Source organism: Otolemur garnettii, unplaced genomic scaffold, assembly GCF_000181295.1.
Source record: "Otolemur garnettii isolate 467f Iridium unplaced genomic scaffold, OtoGar3 scaffold00028, whole genome shotgun sequence".
Classification (NCBI taxonomy): Eukaryota; Metazoa; Chordata; class Mammalia; order Primates; family Galagidae; genus Otolemur; species Otolemur garnettii.
The window spans coordinates 56,258-74,082 of record NW_003852423.1 but is presented as its reverse complement, the minus strand read 5'-3'; the positions used below and the strand labels follow the sequence as shown (position 1 = coordinate 74,082).

The 17,825-nt window shown below is 34.8% G+C and overlaps 1 protein-coding gene across 1 annotated transcript in view; it reads right to left on the bottom strand.

The window, feature by feature from the left end:
• AHR (aryl hydrocarbon receptor) overlaps positions 1-17,825 on the bottom strand; it is a 49,198-nt gene that overhangs the window by 24,070 nt on the left and 7,303 nt on the right. The window contains exon 2 of the mRNA XM_003788481.3: positions 12,938-13,125. Within this exon, the coding sequence (XP_003788529.1) occupies positions 12,938-13,125 (188 nt within the window). The remainder of the gene's footprint in view (positions 1-12,937; positions 13,126-17,825) is intronic.

The following is a 17,825-nucleotide window of genomic DNA, read 5'->3' as shown; positions in this document are numbered from 1 at the left end:
ACTTCTAAACACTAAACAAAGACAATGTGAAATACAGGCATCCACTGTTTTGGCTAGGTAAATAATCCTTTTGCCAATAGATAGTTTCTTATTATGTCCCAATAACAAAACTGAAGTGATACTGTAAGCTGACAATTTGTTACAAATAATTTTTGATGAGTTTACTATATGAATTTTGCCACATAACTTAGACATTTTGAAGATTTACATGATGCTGTTATAAACACTCGCTTCACTCCTATCTGCCGACTTATGAGACTAAGGTTCCTTATAATATAACCTATAAAAATGACTTTAACATCTATATTTATTTATCTAAATACCAGGGAACTAGTGGTGGTGAGAAAAAAGAATCAACTATCCATCTCATTGAGAGATGTACTTGTATTTCCAATCAGTGCAGAATATTATCTAGCTTTGGGGTAAAAACTATTAATAGTATTATTAGGTTCATATTATATTTATAACTCAACTCATGAAGAATTAACATTTTTATGATGTTAACTCAGTCTATCCAAGAACGTAAATATTTTTCTATTTGTCGAAGTCTATTTTGTTTTTGTCCTACTAAGTCCTCAAAAACAGTATGCACAGTTATTTTTCCATTTATTCTTAGAGATTATCCTGTTAAGTGGCTTCTCCATTATTGCTTCCAATTGCTTGTAGACTGGGACATCTGATGGCACGGCAGGATGCTTACCATTAGAGATAGCAACTTGTAATGCTGCCTCTTCTCTGTTTTTTTCTTAACCTGTCTGTGTTTGAGTGTGCTTATAGTGTAGAAGGCAGCATAGCTGGATAGATATAACAACAGCTACCATGCAGTTGTTTAAGCATTTTGTCAAGTACTTTCAAGTATTATCCCATTTAAAAGCATGTGGATACTGCTATCGCACAGGACTGGGTTCAAGTTTTAGCTCTGCCATTTACTAAAAGTAGGAGCTCTCTGAGTCTGTCTCCTAACATGTCAGGTGGTAATTTACAACAATAATAAAGTAAAATAAAGCCCATCCTACAAGGTTGTCACGAAGAGTAATGAGAACATATGTAAAGTTCCCGAAGCACAGTAGCTCAACAGTAACTCAATAAATGGTAGCTTTAAATACTAGAAATATTTCCCAGGGCTTATGGATAGCCTTGTTATAAAGTATTTCTTTTAAATACTTTCCAATTTTATCTTTCCATTTCTTTGATTTCTTCTTAACCTATTATATTTAAGTAACAGAAACTATTACATATAACAGGCAGTCCTTTTAATTCTTATTTCACTATATTTTTCTGTGCCAAAATAATCTAGCTAAGTGAAAAAAACAGAGATTTGCTAATAACCAGAATTTCGGTTTGAGCAAACCATCACACATAAAACATGTCTGCAATGTTTCATGGTAGCAGGGTATTTTCTGGCAAATCATTAATCCATGTCTCACACCAGAATTTTACCCAAGTTCTTGCCTTTGCAGAAGTTGAAACATCTCTCTTTGAAAGAAGAGGCCAACAACATAGCCTCTGAATACAATCATTTCAAAAGGCCAGAAAACAGATTTCTTTAGGCCAAAAAACAGTTTGACGGAAACTGATTTACCAGTTATTCAAGACCAAAGGAAAGGCTTCCTTTGTAGAGGAAGAACTGTAGAAGAGAGAACGGTTTTTCTCCCTTTCTTCCGGAGGTTACACTGTTGTTAATTGCTTTCTAATAGCTAAGTTTTCTTGAATGCACTAAACCTACACAGTGTCAGACTTAATTGTCTTGTTACTTTTAAAGCACAATTTAAAAGTTCTACCAAATATCAGTAAGACCTGCTTTTAAAAAGAAAACAACCAAAAATTACGAAACAACCAAAATAAGCCTAAAAGTAGATAATAACAGTGTCAAATTTAAAATGTCTACATCATTAGGCATCTCTCAAAATTAACATTTGATTAAAGGAGTTGATATTAGTTCCAACTAAAGGCACTGGCAGGTGAGAAACAGATAAACATTAAGAGATGACTACCTGGACCACTGAGAAGTTGATTAAGAAATAAAAGAAACCATCTTAGGGTGATTTATGATTCTTCTTGGGCTTACGCTAGGTGGTGTTGGAAAATGAGATTAGATATTAGACAGACCTTGCCTTTAAGTAGGGCATATAAGCTATGAAAACAAAGAACTAGAAAAAGAATGTGATACCGTAAGTACTAGAACAGGACACAAAGTACTATGAGAAATTCAAGAAAGAAAAAAATTGAAAGAACAAATTCTAAATGATATTTATAACTCTAAATGTTGGGAAGACAATATTTACCATGTGTAACTACTGTGTAAGTAGGAAAAATGACAAATGCATTTGGAGGAATAATCACTGGAGGGTTCTACCAAAAAATACTTCAATCTCTACGACCCTGGGAAAGTTTCTTACCCTCCCTAAGTCCCAGTTTCCTAATATATTGAAAGAACAACAATGCTAGTCTCAGAACTATTATGAAGATTAAATAATATATAATACATGGAAAGCACTGGGTATACAGTGTGTACAATGATATTCCTGTTGCTCTCATGTAAAGTTAATCATCAGTAAAGAATTTAGGTAAATATTGTGCAAAAATGACTTTCTGGGAAGAGTGGAGTATTTTACCAGTGTCATCTAAAAACACTACTGTACCTTTTTTTTAATTTCAGATTTAAGGTACAATTCAGAGGAGGGTACAGTTGGGTTACACTGTTTGTGTTTGTTAGGTGAAGTCCCAGTTGTAGTTGGGACCCTCTCACAAATGTAAGGGCATTTGTGCCTATTAGGTGAGAGCACACCAATTCCCTTCCCGTCCCCCCCACCCCGAATCTTTTAAGAAAACTCAATTTATGTCATGGCTTCTTGGTCCAGACTATGTTAGTTTTTACCCTTCCTCATCTTTTTCTTGATCTCATGCCTACTAACTCTCCCTTCTTAAAATTGCTAGAAGCTTTATCAATTAATACTACTCATGGTCCTATGTACACTGCTTGCCTTGGTTAGAAAGAAAGCAATGCAAGAGTAAAAGTGACATGGGATACTGTCACAAGAGTTGCTTCTACCATCTGAGTGACATTAATTACTCAGTAATACGTGATACTGAGCACACACTGTATACCCAGTGCTTTCCATGTACTGTATCGTATTTAATCTCCATAATAGTTCTGAGACTAGCATTTAATCTCATAATAGTTGTTTTTTCAGTACATTAGGAAACTGAGACTTAGGGAGGTTCAGGAACTTTCCCAGGGTCATAGAGATTTAAGTGGTAGAGCCTAGATAAAAAGTCAGGTGCCATGACCCAGAGTGTGAACTTTTATTAACCACCTCTAGTTTGACCTTTAGTTTCCTCATCTTTAAATGAGGATCATGATACTGCCTGAGACAAATAACAAATAGAGTGTCTGGGTGATGCCTGGAATCAATCACTGACAGTGCAGGACAGAGACAATGAACTCTATGCTGAGTTTAGACAGTGGAAAGCTTACGATGCAAGTGCCCACTGTGGGTTAACTATTTTATCATCTTTAAATGGGAAGCCTAACATGTATTTAATAGCACTGCCATGGTGATTGCATAACACAAACTTGAAAATACAATTGACCTTAGAATAACATAGGTGTGAACCGCTCAGCTGCACTTATGTGTCCTGGTCACCCTTGAGAGCAGATGAGACCTTTATCATAATCTGCTTTCACTTAACAAACAGGAAATATATTTTCTCGTCCTTGTGATTTTCTTAATAATATTTTCTTTTGCCCAGCAGATGAGAGCTTACCAGTCCCCCTCCCAGGGGGAAGGGCTCAACTACAACTTTGGACTTTGTCTGACAAATGTGAACAAAGTAACCTAATCATTTGTACCCTTATATTAATCTGAAATTTTAAAAAAGTTTTCTTTTCTTAGGTTACTTTATTGTAAGAGTAGAACATGTAATAATACTACAAAGTATGTGTTGAGCAACTTCCTGTTAACAGTAAGGCTTCTTGGTCAACAGTGGGCTATTAGTAGTAAAGTTTGCAGGCAGTCAAACGTTGAGTCTTAAATGCATAGGAGTCACACCCCCTCACTCTTATGCTGTTCGTGGTCAACTATACTTCAAAACTGTAAAATGTCATGCAAATTATGCATAATAAGATGCACAGGACACCTTAAACATTATACTATTGGAATTTAATATACAACAGTTTACAGAAACCAAACGCATTATCTGAAAAGAAGTCCCAGCTGACTCTGCTACTTGTGAAGGATCTGCTGTACTGTAATGGACCTTTTTAAAAATCCTCCCAGCAGTGAGATACATACCACCTTTCAAAGGGTGAGGATCTGACTGTGAACATTCAGTGGAATATTAGCATAGTAAACTGCTGCAATATTTCAATGATTTCCTCATTCAGATATCTATGAAGCAATCATCTAATTCAAATAAGAAGTGAACATAACCAATGATGGAATTTGGAGTGCAAAAACATCATGTTACCAAATAGTTATATTTCAGATGATTATTCCCACATGCATTTAACTATATCTATATTTCCTAATATGGAACTTTTCTTCCTCATCCATCTAACCTCAGATTCCTACTTCCCCCTACAAGTCAAATATTTCTTCTTTAATTAACATGCTTTAAGTTGATCAAGAGAGAAAATTCATGAGGAAGAATTATTGGATTGTGATCAACTCTATTTTGTATTTTGTCAGAATAATTTGCAGTAAAAGTCTTGCCAGGGAAAAGCACATGCCCTTTTAATCCCTGATTGTTGCTGTAAATTCAATTTATTTGATAATATTTATCATTCCTTCTATTACTTTAGCACAAAGTGATGACTTAAGTTCACGCAAATACATAATCTTTTATAAATTAGAAAGCGTTAAATAACACAGTATTTCTTAAACTTAAGAAAAACACTTCCAGTTTGGTTTAGTCTGGTATAAGTATTTATAAATAATTTCTAAATAATATATTAAGTGTACCTAAGGGACTTTTTCCTACATATTTTGGCACAAAAGATACGTGTTTCCATCGAAGACAATGTTTTTCTTTTGTAAATGAATCATTCTCCTTTTGAGAGAATAAAGGGAGAAGACGACATTAAAGAAAAAAATATGTTATATTTTAAATTCCTCAGAAACAAAGATTAGGTCTACACAGTTTGGTACATTCCAATAACACAAACAAATTATTATATTCCATCCCACAAATAAAATAATATTTTATTTTAGACTATTCAGTCCTTTAAAAATACAAATGTTAATTTATGTGTTTATAACAGGTTGAAAAACACTGGTGGTTACAGTAGTCTTTTCAGGAAATCTAAGAAACATCACTTTCACTTGGAAAAGGGTTTAATAGTTCCATTCCAACTCTTAAGTGGAAACTTTCACTTGTGTTACTTAACATTCTTCCTGCTAAAGAACAGGTACCCAATTACATGCAATTCTTCTATAATTTTACATTAAAACTCTGCATTAATGGAACCAACAAGAGCAGTTAATTTACCTTTTCAGTGAGGAAAGAATTGTATTTAGATTTTTCACATATACAAGAGTAGAATTCAAATTGTACTTTGGCAGAATAGAAACAATTAGAGCAGGAGACTTCAGAATCACCTGGAAGGCTTATTTAAAACACCATGCTGGGTCCCACCCTCCAGAATTCCTGATTCAGTATGTGTAGGATGGGGCCCCACAGTTTACTAACAAGTTCCTAGGTGATACTGACAACCAGGTGCCCAATGACTTTGAACAGTCAGATTTAGGAACTAACTTAACACATGTTCTGGATTTAATTCCCTTATATTTCCTATAATTATTTCTTTGCTTAAAGAGCATACTTACTAATTAATATGAATATCTTCAGGAAAAACAACTCTAATAGAGAGTTTGCAAATGTAAAAACTAAAGCATATATTTAAGACTAAGACATAGGGCAACAACACAAAGCTCTATACGTGCCCCACATATACCAAGGAGCACCCTGTGTCTATAGTTTATATCCTCGCCAAAACAAGCTGTCATTTTCCTTGAACAAAGTTTCTAGTTTTAAGTATGTGGCACTTTTGATAAAAGAACATGTGGAAGAAAATTACTACACATTATACCAAAAGGCTGAAAAAGAGTTTATTAGCAAATTTCCACTTCTAAATCAAAATGCAAAATTAATTCAACAAAAGGATATCATTACCAGTTGATATTAAATTCCTAAAGTCCCTTGGGCATATTCAACAAAAACAACAACGAAGTCTCCATTAAAACAAGTAACATATCAATATTCTGTAAGAAATAATTTATATAACAAGAACAATTTTAATTATAAGATTTACTTCATAGATGTCTTATTTTCAGGATTAATCCACTACGAACTCAACATATTTAGGGAGGCAAGCATTATTATTGTCTGTGGAGCTGTAAGGTTAAAGGTCTTCTGAAAAGCCACAAGATTAGTTAACTAAACGAGCATCTACAACTCCTGCCTTCCACTGCTTTCATCACAAGACCCAGCCTCCCTCACCATGCTGAAATAAAGAAAGAGATGGAATGCTGTCTCCATAATACAGAAACTAGACATGATCAAAAATAAAGTTGACAACAGAATATTCTGTAAAACTGACAATAAAATGTCTCCCCACATCATATGGGAAAATTTCAGGCTAGAAAATACCAGAAGAATTGAGTATGGACAATTTATTAAGGTTCATTAAGTCGACCGATCTAATCTGACTGCCTGTCTCCCTCCTAACCTCCCACCGCTAACAAAAGAATGGCTTTATAGCTTCTATGGACCAGAAATTATCTTCTCTAGTATTTTTATTTTCCCATATAAACTTTCATTTCATTTCAGTTTACATGTACAATTTTCTCCTTGTCCTCCTAAGAATTTAACCACCAAATGAAACATCTTAAACGAACTCATTATCACCGTAGCATCGTTTCATACTGCACAGATTTGTTTTCCTGCATCTCTGCCTATCCTTAAAACATCTAATCTTTGGTATTTTCCCTCTCATTCTACATGCTCTCCAGATATTTATTCACTTTCATGGCTTAAAATTATTATGGCCAGATAGCTGCTTGATACTACAATAGCATCAAAATTTTAAAAGAATTAGAAATCTCCAGCTACAAACAAATGAATGAGCTTGAACTGTTGATTAAAATTCACTGATTAAAAAGTCAAAAGCAGGATTTAAAAATAAAAATTATTACTAAATAAAAATGAAAAACTCGTGGTAATATTTCTTTACAGACTCTAATTATTTAATATTATCTGTGACTATATTCTCTAAAACCTTATAACATGAAAGTGCACATTTCCATCAACCAATTCACAAAGCCTCACAAAAATATCTATAGATATTTCAATATCTGCATTTGAAAGTTAAAAAAAAATTGCTGACAGTGGCTGGCTTTAATATTATCACAATGGTAGTCTTCCTGAGAAGAGAAAAAAAAAAGCTAAAGGCACAAATTTATAACTAATTAGACATGGTCAAAGAATCAAGGATTCTAGAGACATACAACAAGAGACATCCATTTAATCAGTAAACTAAAAAGAGAAAGGAAAGAAAGAAAATACAGAATAAATGCTCCAATAAATTTAGGTTTTGTTTGCATCTTGTATAGATTATTGTCACTTCATTTTAAAAAATATTTGTCAAGGCAAACAAAAACACTCTGAGGTGAAAGTGTCCCATAGAAAATTACATTTATTCATGTAATCTAATGAATCTCTTTTTGCGGCAGTAGAAGAGATGGGGCTGGAGTGCAGTGGTCCGATAACAACTCACTGCAGCCTCAAACTCCTGGCTTGAAGCAATTCTCCTGTCTTGGCCCCCCAAAGCACTGGGATTCAGCAGTGTGCCATCACACCCGGCTGCTACGATCTACTGATCTTACACTGCAAACTGGGTATCTGCAGAAAAGAGTGTTCCTGATCCAAAGAGGTTATATTATTAAATGTGAGAGCCAGGACTTGAATACTCGGTATTCAATACTCACGCTCTGCTATTCATTTTATTCATTCATGCTTCAATCTGTAAGGATTTTATTATACGAAGTCCATAAATTAAAAATTTAAAAACCACTATATCTATATAGTTTAAGCTATGAAAATTATCATGAATGTTTAATAGAGTTTCATGTTTTAGAATGTGAATCTGGAGAAAAAATATGCACAGTTAATCACATTCTTAGATAGATAAGCCCATGGGTAAATGAAACCAGTGAGTACTAAATTTATTTGATGATTTCAAATGTGCTAAACTGGCAAACAAACTTACTGGACGTTCCTAGAATTAAGAATTCATTCACATTTTCTGTGGAACTATAATTTTTGTCAATTAGTTGACATACAGGAATTTAAAAATTGTAGCAAAGCAGATAAAATTACAGAATTCTCATGAATGAAAAAACAGTTATACAAATCCATTAGACTTTATAAAATACCAGCCCTTTAAGGTGAGTTATGACTTAATTCATTTTTGCTGCTGCTTCAAGTTTGTTCTTGGTGTATATACATGTAAACTCATGCACATTTGTTTTTCAAGATTAATGTTCTAGTCTAAAGAGTCCAAAACAGGACCGAAATTCAGAAAAATGCATAAACTAAAGACGAATACAATTGCTCTTTTGAAAGCCTAATGAACTGGGAATGAACTGTTAAATCATCTGCAAAAGACCAAGAAAAGAGCACTTATAACGTTTAACTCAAGATTCAGTCAATAAAGACCCAGGGTAAACAAGGAGACCAAATCATAATGTCAGATCATGATGTAAATTAAACTGTCATCCTCTCCTCCCACAGCATTTGTAGATTTAGAGAATTAAAAATGTTCTAATATTTAAATCCTCTGCACTGTGTAAAATGATAATCACTTCAAGCATGTATAATGATTCAACATACAGATTTTCCCCTACTTTTTTGGCATTTAAAATAACCAGAAAACTATTCCCTACAACAGCTGCACAAATGCAGGACTTTGAAATGAGAAACTCAGATCTCTAAACCAAGTTGTCTGGCTTAATGGCAACCTAGGCAAAATCATCTTTTTCTTATTTCTCATTCTTCTTTTCCACAAATTAAATGTATACATCTCAATTATACAACGTTATAAGGAATTGCCTATGATCAGATATAACTAAGAATGTAAAAGATTTCACAGATATTTTAAATGGTGCATATTTAACATGAGCATTTTACTGAATTAACAAATACCACATGACATATGACCTCTGTGATTGTCTCACAGAAAGAAAACATTTTTCTGCCTTTTTCACCCCATCAAATATTTGGGTCTAAACTTAAAAGAGAGTCATTCATAAATTTTTAATTTGGGGGGTTACTGCCAAAAAAGTAGAGTAACTTGAACACAACACTTATATGATAATAAACACATCAAATAGTAATAAGGAAATCCAACTCACAAACTGTTTAATATATGTGCTGAAATTACTCTAAGAATAAAACATTTCCACAACTGATTAGATTGTTCCAGTGGTTCCCTATTTAACACTTAAAAAGACACAATAGGAGAAAAGAATCCTTTGGTTTAACATCAACAGTCTCAAAGGTTAGGTGGCAACCACCCACATCCTATTAATAAACTACTCTATTAATAAACTACTATTGACCGGAGTCATTAAGTTAGTCAATATTATTTAAACACATTTCATTTCAAAGATACTGTAATAGTGTTAAAGAGCATGCTCAAACTTTGCCATAACTGAAAAAATGACTAAGGTCTATTCAAGTACTTGAAAAGTATATTTTATAATGTTTTTACTAATTAGAAATGGATAAATATTAATGTTGCACTTGAAACTTAACAGTGTGGCTTTTTAGGCAGCAATAGCAGTCTAGTCATGGTTCCAAAGATTAAGAAGATCCATCCAAGTTGGATTATTTAAACTTGCAATAAATAGATGTATTTTCTTGGAAAAATATCTATTGTTACAGTAAAACTTGAGTTTCCTTTCTAACAAGATTGTATGATTACTCGTTTATATTGTTCTTTCCGCAGGAATTCACACACCCCCTGTTTGCATCCTGTTATTCACTTTGAGCTTCCCTTCGCTTTGCTATACTGTTTCCCTCATAGTGGAAGAGAGGGTCTAACTGCACACTAAATCCCTAGTCACTTTCAGCAGGCTGCAAAAGTCTCTTCATTTGTTTTTAGCATTTGTTCAATTCATAAGAATCACCCTTAAAATTTGGTTCTCTATGTGCTATGAAAAGTTGAATTGCCTTCCCAGACCATTGGTGATCTGGAGAAGATTTGGGATTTTTTAAACAATTATTTCCACTTTCCACCTAACACTATATTGAATAACCTATATTGAACAACCTAAGAAACTGCTTAAGCTGTACGTACACCACTAAAAGCAAACAGACACATCTGACGTCTTCTTAAAACTCTGTATGTTTGGATTTGTCTTTCTGATGGCAAAGAAAATAACTTTTTAAAATTAGTCTGGGGCATAATCAAAGCCAGACTAGTCACTATATCTGACTCTGTAATATGCTAATTAAAATACTGATTCCTGGCTTTTACAGAACCTACAGAATCAGCAGATTCTAGAATGTGTGCTTTAATGCCCAGGTAATTCTTTTGCATACATACTGAAATCTGAAAACCAGTAAAGGATCTAAAATTAAATGTAATTGATGAAGTTAATAATATATATAGGAAATAAGATTCCCCCATCAAATACACTGAACCAGGATAAAAAATAGACCAAGTCGTTAATAAAGAGCTAATACTTTTTAGCAAGAACTCCATTATGAGCCCTGTTAAAATTGTAATGTTCTTTAAAATGTAGACTCTGAACTCTCCTTACAGCATTCAATGATAGAACACTTGTTTCACCACATACGCATAACTGTGTGTGCCACACATACAACGAATATGTAAACCCATATGTATATGTGTGTGTGTGCCCTGCCTGGAGGGTAGTAATTATGTCAGTACTTAAACAGCAGACTGGCTACACTCTGCAGCTTCAGCTCTGCTCCACTACTTGTAACCCAGGACAACCTGTACATTTTTTTTCTGTTTTTAACATATTTAACTTGATTTGCCATAAAGGAGCAGGAAATGGAAAGGTAAAGTGACACAAGCCAGTAAGTCTTTACCAGAATCCAGGGAAAATGCCTCCTTGGCTTCTAGACTGTAAACTCTCTAAGGGTGCAGACCACATCGGGTATGTCATGGAATCTGCCACCACATGGTCAGCACAGTATAGGAATAAATGCTAAGGATTGGGACAGCACTCCATGCATCTGGGATTGGGCCCAAGGTTACAAGCTATAACAGCAGCCCCAAACTTCAACATGCATCTAGCCTGACCACCAGGTGCCTTGTCACCCTAGATTCTAGGTGGAGCTCAAGAATTAGCATTTTCAACAAGTTCCCAAGTGATGCTGATGCTCCTTGTCTCCTTGTCTGGGAGGCTATACTTTTAAGACCCGCTGACCTAGGAAAAGTTTCTCATTGCTTTGCTATATGACCTTTCCTAGTAAAGAGAAATAACTGAGACACGATCAGGAAAAACAATATAAGGAATCTGGCACCTCAGTGCAAGTTTCAACTGTATCACAGAAGGACTATATAGTTGATAAACACACACTCATGGACCCACCACTGAATACTACATAACTCATCTCCAATATGAAGGGTTTGGTATAAATAAAACTGAAAATTCTAAGTCTTTTTGTGAAGATCACAGACAATTTAAGTGTCTAATGTGAAACTTTTAAATATATAATCTTTCTTGAAATCACTATCCTCAGATCAATGTATATTGTCCAGGCCACACTTGTTAAACCAGATGGCTTTCGTCCAAAAGAAACAACATAAAGGCAAGCAAGCAAACAAAAAAGTGCAAAGATACCCAAATTAAATACATCAAACACATAAACACAGACCTAAAGGGAAATTATTAACTGTTTTGCAAGATTCTGAACAGGAATTACAAGCTCAAGTATCTGTAAATGCGCTGCCTAGGTACCTCTAGTGTCTAGACTAGCAGGAGCAGCAGCATCTGCAAGCTTGTCAGAAAGGCAAAATCTCTGGCTACATTTAAAGCTACTGAGTAACACTCTGCATCTTAACAAGAGCCTTATGTAATCTGTAAGCAAATTAAAGTCTAAGAAGCACTGATATAGGCCACTGAGATTTTATCATTAATTTCTTTACAACAGGTTGTAAAATATAATCTTAAAAAAGATCATTTCCTTGAACAATCTACTATCTATGTAGAGATGAAAGAGAAATCAAAAAATGATGCTACATGAGAAAACACTATTTTCAAACAAATAATTTTATTTAAAATAATTATGATAAACTACTATATGATCAAAAGTGAATATCATCTAGCTACATAGCTCAAAACCCAGCTTTTACAGCTGAAAGATGCTATCTGGTTCAGTTAAAGTCAAACAGTTTGTCAGTGGCACAATGGAGAATGAAACCCAATTCTATTGACTCCTATAGTGAAGTGCTCTTTCCACTGGAAAAAATTTCCATTATGTTTTCCCGCAGTAAACATACAATTAACATAAAGGATTAGAAGTATACATCATTTTGAAAGGATAAAAGAAATACCTGTGAAAATATAGAAAATCCATCAATAACACATCACAGTGTTAATAACATGTTTTCTTCTACTTTTTTTTTTAAAGAGAGACTTTAAAAAACTGAATTGCAAAGAAAAGGGGAACTGGAATCAGACATTTTCATAGAATGGTAATTATATATCACTTAAGTGGCTGCATCTATCTGGCAAATGGATTTTAGGATTTATAAATTTGGCTTGGCCACATAAGTTTTACTGTACATCAATTTTAAATACCCTGCTTTTCACATATAGCTGATTTTTATAGATATTAACACAGAAACAATTAAGTATTTTGGATGTTATTGTAAAAAAATTATAGTTTTATGTCTTACCATCAAAGAAGCTCTTGGCTCTCAGGTAACTGACACTGAGCCTAAGAACGGAAAGTTTGTCCAGCTTATTAATAATATCTTGTGGGAAAGGCAGCAGGCTAGCCAAACGGTCCAACTCTGTATTAAGGCGGTCTCTATGTCGCTTGGAAGGATTTGACTTGACTCCTTCAGCAGGGATTGGCTTTACTCTAAAAACAAACAAAATACCATAAAAATCCTTTAAAATATATAAAGCAAAAATTTCTATTGCATTATAACATCTTCTCAAATATTTCTAATATAAAAAACTTTTAAGATCTACTTCAAGTTTACATAAATCTTTCCAAAATCTATATTTTAATTAAGAAAAACAAGGGGTAAAATTCTTTGTAATGTTTTACTTATAAGCTTATGAACTCATTGTAGGAAAATACTAAATACATCTTATGAAAATGCTTACTTATATTTCATTCATTTATAGTACAGTGATTCCCAATAAGCATATCTAGGATTCCTCCATCCCTCCCAGTTAGCCATTGTTAGGGTAAAAAAATAAAGAAATATCTGTAATAAATCATGTGAAAATCATGCTTCCTTTGCTATCTTCCACACAAAGCATCTAAGCTTCATTCATGCTGTGGATAAACTGGAACCCTAAATGAAAAGTTTATCTTCATCATCTCCAGCTTTCTGTATTTATGTCCTTTCATTGCATTTGTGAAGACTTCCCCAAGCCCTTCTGGCACCTGCAAATGGTCCAAAGTGGTCCTCACATATTAAAAAAGGAATAACTTTGACTTTCATTATTTATTTTGTTGTTGACTATTATTAAAGGCTAACTATGATTAACGGCTGCTTTTGCTTTCATGACCAGGTAGTAATTTTATTTATTAACTTGCACAGTTTTGTCTCAATTGGGAAGTTCAAGGAAACGCCAACAATTTAGCATAATTTTTATCTGAGAGAAAAGATATTTATGAGTAGAGAAAGAACATGAATTCATAAAGGAGAAATTAGACAACTTCACACCAAGTCCTTAGCCAGGATTTTACAAAAGAAATTAATCACTTAAAAGTGAATTCAACGATCCTCAGACACGATGCTGAATTGTATGTGAAATAAAACAAGCATCCAACCTGCGCTAGGGGGGCTGCATGTGATTATGTGAGGCCTGTTTTGCTTTTCTGTAATGACAGATATCATGAAAATTATGCAGTTTTCTTTTTTTTTGCTCATAGCTTTCATTAGTGTTCGTTTATTTAACATGTGGCCCAAGACATGTCTTCTTTCAATGTGGCAGAGAGAAGCCAAAAGGATGGACCCCTCAGATGGAACATGCCTCTATACTTTTCCATCAGCCAAAAAAATAACCTTCCAGAGTTTTCAAACAACAAAGACTTTTTTGATAATCCAAATGTAGTTTTACATTGTCTTAGGAAATAAAGACTGGCCTGGGTATGGTGCTATTGATTCCATTCAATAACAATTATTCTGGAAAATGTATTTTTTCAGTGGTAAATGTGGTGATGTAATTATGCAGAAAATATGCAGAAAAATGATGAAAGTAAGAAATGTTAACATGGTATTTATACTGTTTCTAATAAGTAATTTCTTCAGCACTTATTTTTCTCTATCACAGTTCATATTATTTCTGCAAAAAAGGGTGATAAATTGGTTAAATGGTGTGTGTGTATATAAGGTCAATAGATACTTTTGCAGATGGTTTGTATAGATGCATATATAACAGAAATTGGTGACTATTTCACTAGCTATTCTCCTCCAATCACACTGCATTTGTAACCAAATTCAAGTTCCATCTAATTACTGTATTTCTCCAAGTGAATTTCAAGTTTTCCCTAGAATGCTTCTCTGCAACTCATTATAGAAATCTCTACTAGTCAATCAGTAACTTGTTATCAAATATTTGTTTGCACTTATCATGGCCTGGACATCCCAGGGAAACACTCTTCCACTTTATAGTCAAAAAGCATTATGGGAGTAAGTATAACAGGAGGAGCAACTGCTTGAAGAAAGATTTGATAGGAAAGATGGTGTCTAAGAGACCCTGACAGATGAACAGAATGTCATAAGGAGGCAGAAGTGAGGAATGGTGAACTGTGAGAAGAACCCAGGCTGAGCTGCGAAGTGCAGGGCAAAAGAGAGGAGAAAAGGAAAGAAAGTCGGGGCCACACTAAAACTACTGAACAGGCTCAGCACCCACAGCACTGTGGTTACAGTGCCGGCCACATAGGGTCAACTAAACAACTGCAACAAAAAAAAATAGCTGGGCGTTGTGGCGGGCGCCTGTAGTCCCAGCTACTTGGGAGGATGAGCCAAGAGAATAGCTTAAGCCCAAGAGTTTGAGGTTGCTATGAGCTATGACACCACAACAGTCTAACCAGGGTGACACAGTGAGACTCTGTCTCAAAAAAATTAATAAATAGATAAAACTACTGAACACCTATCATGTGCCAGGAGCATAGCACTGCGAGGTTAACAAAATATATGAAAACTCCTTTCTCAGGGAGTTTGTATTTCAGCTAGAGGATACAGAAATAAATGAATAAACAAATAACTTTTGGGGCTGGTAAGTACTAAAAAGAAAAATGAAGTCAGGTAAGAAACTAAGGAGAGATGGAAACGCTAGCTTTGATAGGCAGGAGAAGGTCTCTGATGTGATGTTTCAGCACAGACATGGATGAAACTAAAGGAGCGAGCCATGTGGGTGTCAAGACAAAGGAAATAGCGTATTTCTTCAAAGTAATGGCAGAAAACTGGACTTTGGTATCTGGGAGTCATGTTAAGCAGTGAGCTGGAATTTGAACATCAGTGAGTGTTTTACCTGACTTTGGGGACAGAGAATATAGAAAGCAGAACAGGGCACGCTAAAGTTGAAATGTCTGCCACTTAGGAACTTCTTTCTAAAATATAAGTCTGACCATGTCATTAATCTGATTAAAATCCTTGAGTAGCTCTGGACTGTCCCTGTTACCTTGAGCGTAGCCCACATGATCTTTCCAGCCTCTATCTACCCCTCTGTCTTCCTTTCCTCTAGCCAGTCTCCGTTGTCTAGTATACATCAGGGCTAAGAATAAGAACTTAACAGCTACTGACATGCACTCTGGTACTTTCATACGACCTCCTTCCGCTCCACCCACTCCAGGTCCCTGCTCAAGTAGGTCACTTTTAACCTCTTCTCTGACCTAGCACACAAAGGATTAGCTACTCAGCCCCTCACGACTTCTGTATCTTATATAAATGTTTTACACAACCATTCCACTAAGAAATATGCTACACAAATAACTTCACATAACTAAAAATGTGTAGACAATCCAGTCCTGCACTCTTGATGGTTTTCCAATAATGATTACGAAACACTGGAGAGAAGAGAGAAACACAAACATTGAAGACAGACAAGCTGAATGGCAGGCAGAACAGTAAGGTAAAGGTATCTCTCCATGCAACACTGCTGCTTATGCCATGCTGGCTCTTGGTAGCATACAACCCTGCACCAGACTGTAAGTTTGCAGAATTGTCCACATGCTCATGTATTACTACGTACCTTAAGACATATTCAGCATGAGATCAAATTTCTGTAAGACAAGTGTTAAGTAACCGAAGTACATAAACTTATTTGTTTATGGCTCTTATTCCTATGCAACCTTAATCAGTTTTCTACCTTTGGTGCCCAGCATAGTACTTAATTCTCGATTTATGTTTGCTGACTAAAATTGTTCAGAAAGGAAATGATTGAATCTGACCAAAGACAGTAATGGTGAAGATGGTAAGGACTGACCTGAAGAGGAATTTAAGCCAGACTCAAATGTTCGCTGAACTAAAATGACTTGGTACAAAGGAAATAAGGGGAAGACCACAGTTAGTGAGGAGGGGTTGCAAATGACTCTGTGATCTGTAGCTTAGAAAAACAACTATATTTACTTAAGGGAAGCATACTGAACAAGAAGAAAAATGGCTTCAACAGACGTCGGTGATACCAATATTTAGGCACAGGGTTGGGGAGGAGGCATGGGTGAAGACATCAGAGGAGAAATTATAAGACACACAAGAAAAGAACCAGGGTAAAATATTTTGGAGGTCACAGAAGGCAAAAGTACAGTGGAATTAAGTAAGGTCAGGCTGAGTAGCACCCACTACACTCAGCAATTCAAAGTGCACTAGATTTGAAGCTTTTAAAGTGTCAGATTGTTAAAGCTAAAGAAATACATTTGACCCACTTTTTCACTGATATCATAAGAAATATTCAAAACTACTCTGTGAAAATATTGGTACATATTGAAGATATACAGAATAATTAAAAATAAAGAGTAATCCTATATTAATTATACTTGGCTTAGGTTATGCTAGTGCTTTTACTTTTGTATCATCTTTAAATCTATATAAAAGTACACCTCCAACCATTATTTAAATAAAATGCTATGCTTGAAATACAAATTCAATCCCTGTAAGACTGAATTTGGGAGTCCTGGAGATCCTGAATTAAGACCATAAGATGTTGGCCAACCCAAGGACTAAACCAAGGAATGACTTATTTTTTAAAACCTTAACCTCAAAAATTCTGTCCTAACCTATAAATCCAAATGGTTGTGTCATCAAGGATCTGGAGGCTGCACGTCACCCTTCTGTTCTAGAAACCTTGCACACTGTAACTACTGGTGGAGTGTCTAATGTCTTTAAAGCTTTTTTAACATTCACATCTAAAAATGGCTGTTAGGCACCCAGTATTTAAAGCACAGCTGAAAGAACCTTGTTTAATCATAAATTAATGTAACTGTGTTTTATACAATATTTATCATAAAACCTCAAATGACATGGGCAATACAGTTTCAGTAATCCCACAGATTAAAGCGACATTTTCTAACAAGAAATTACCTCCCACACTATGAGTTTG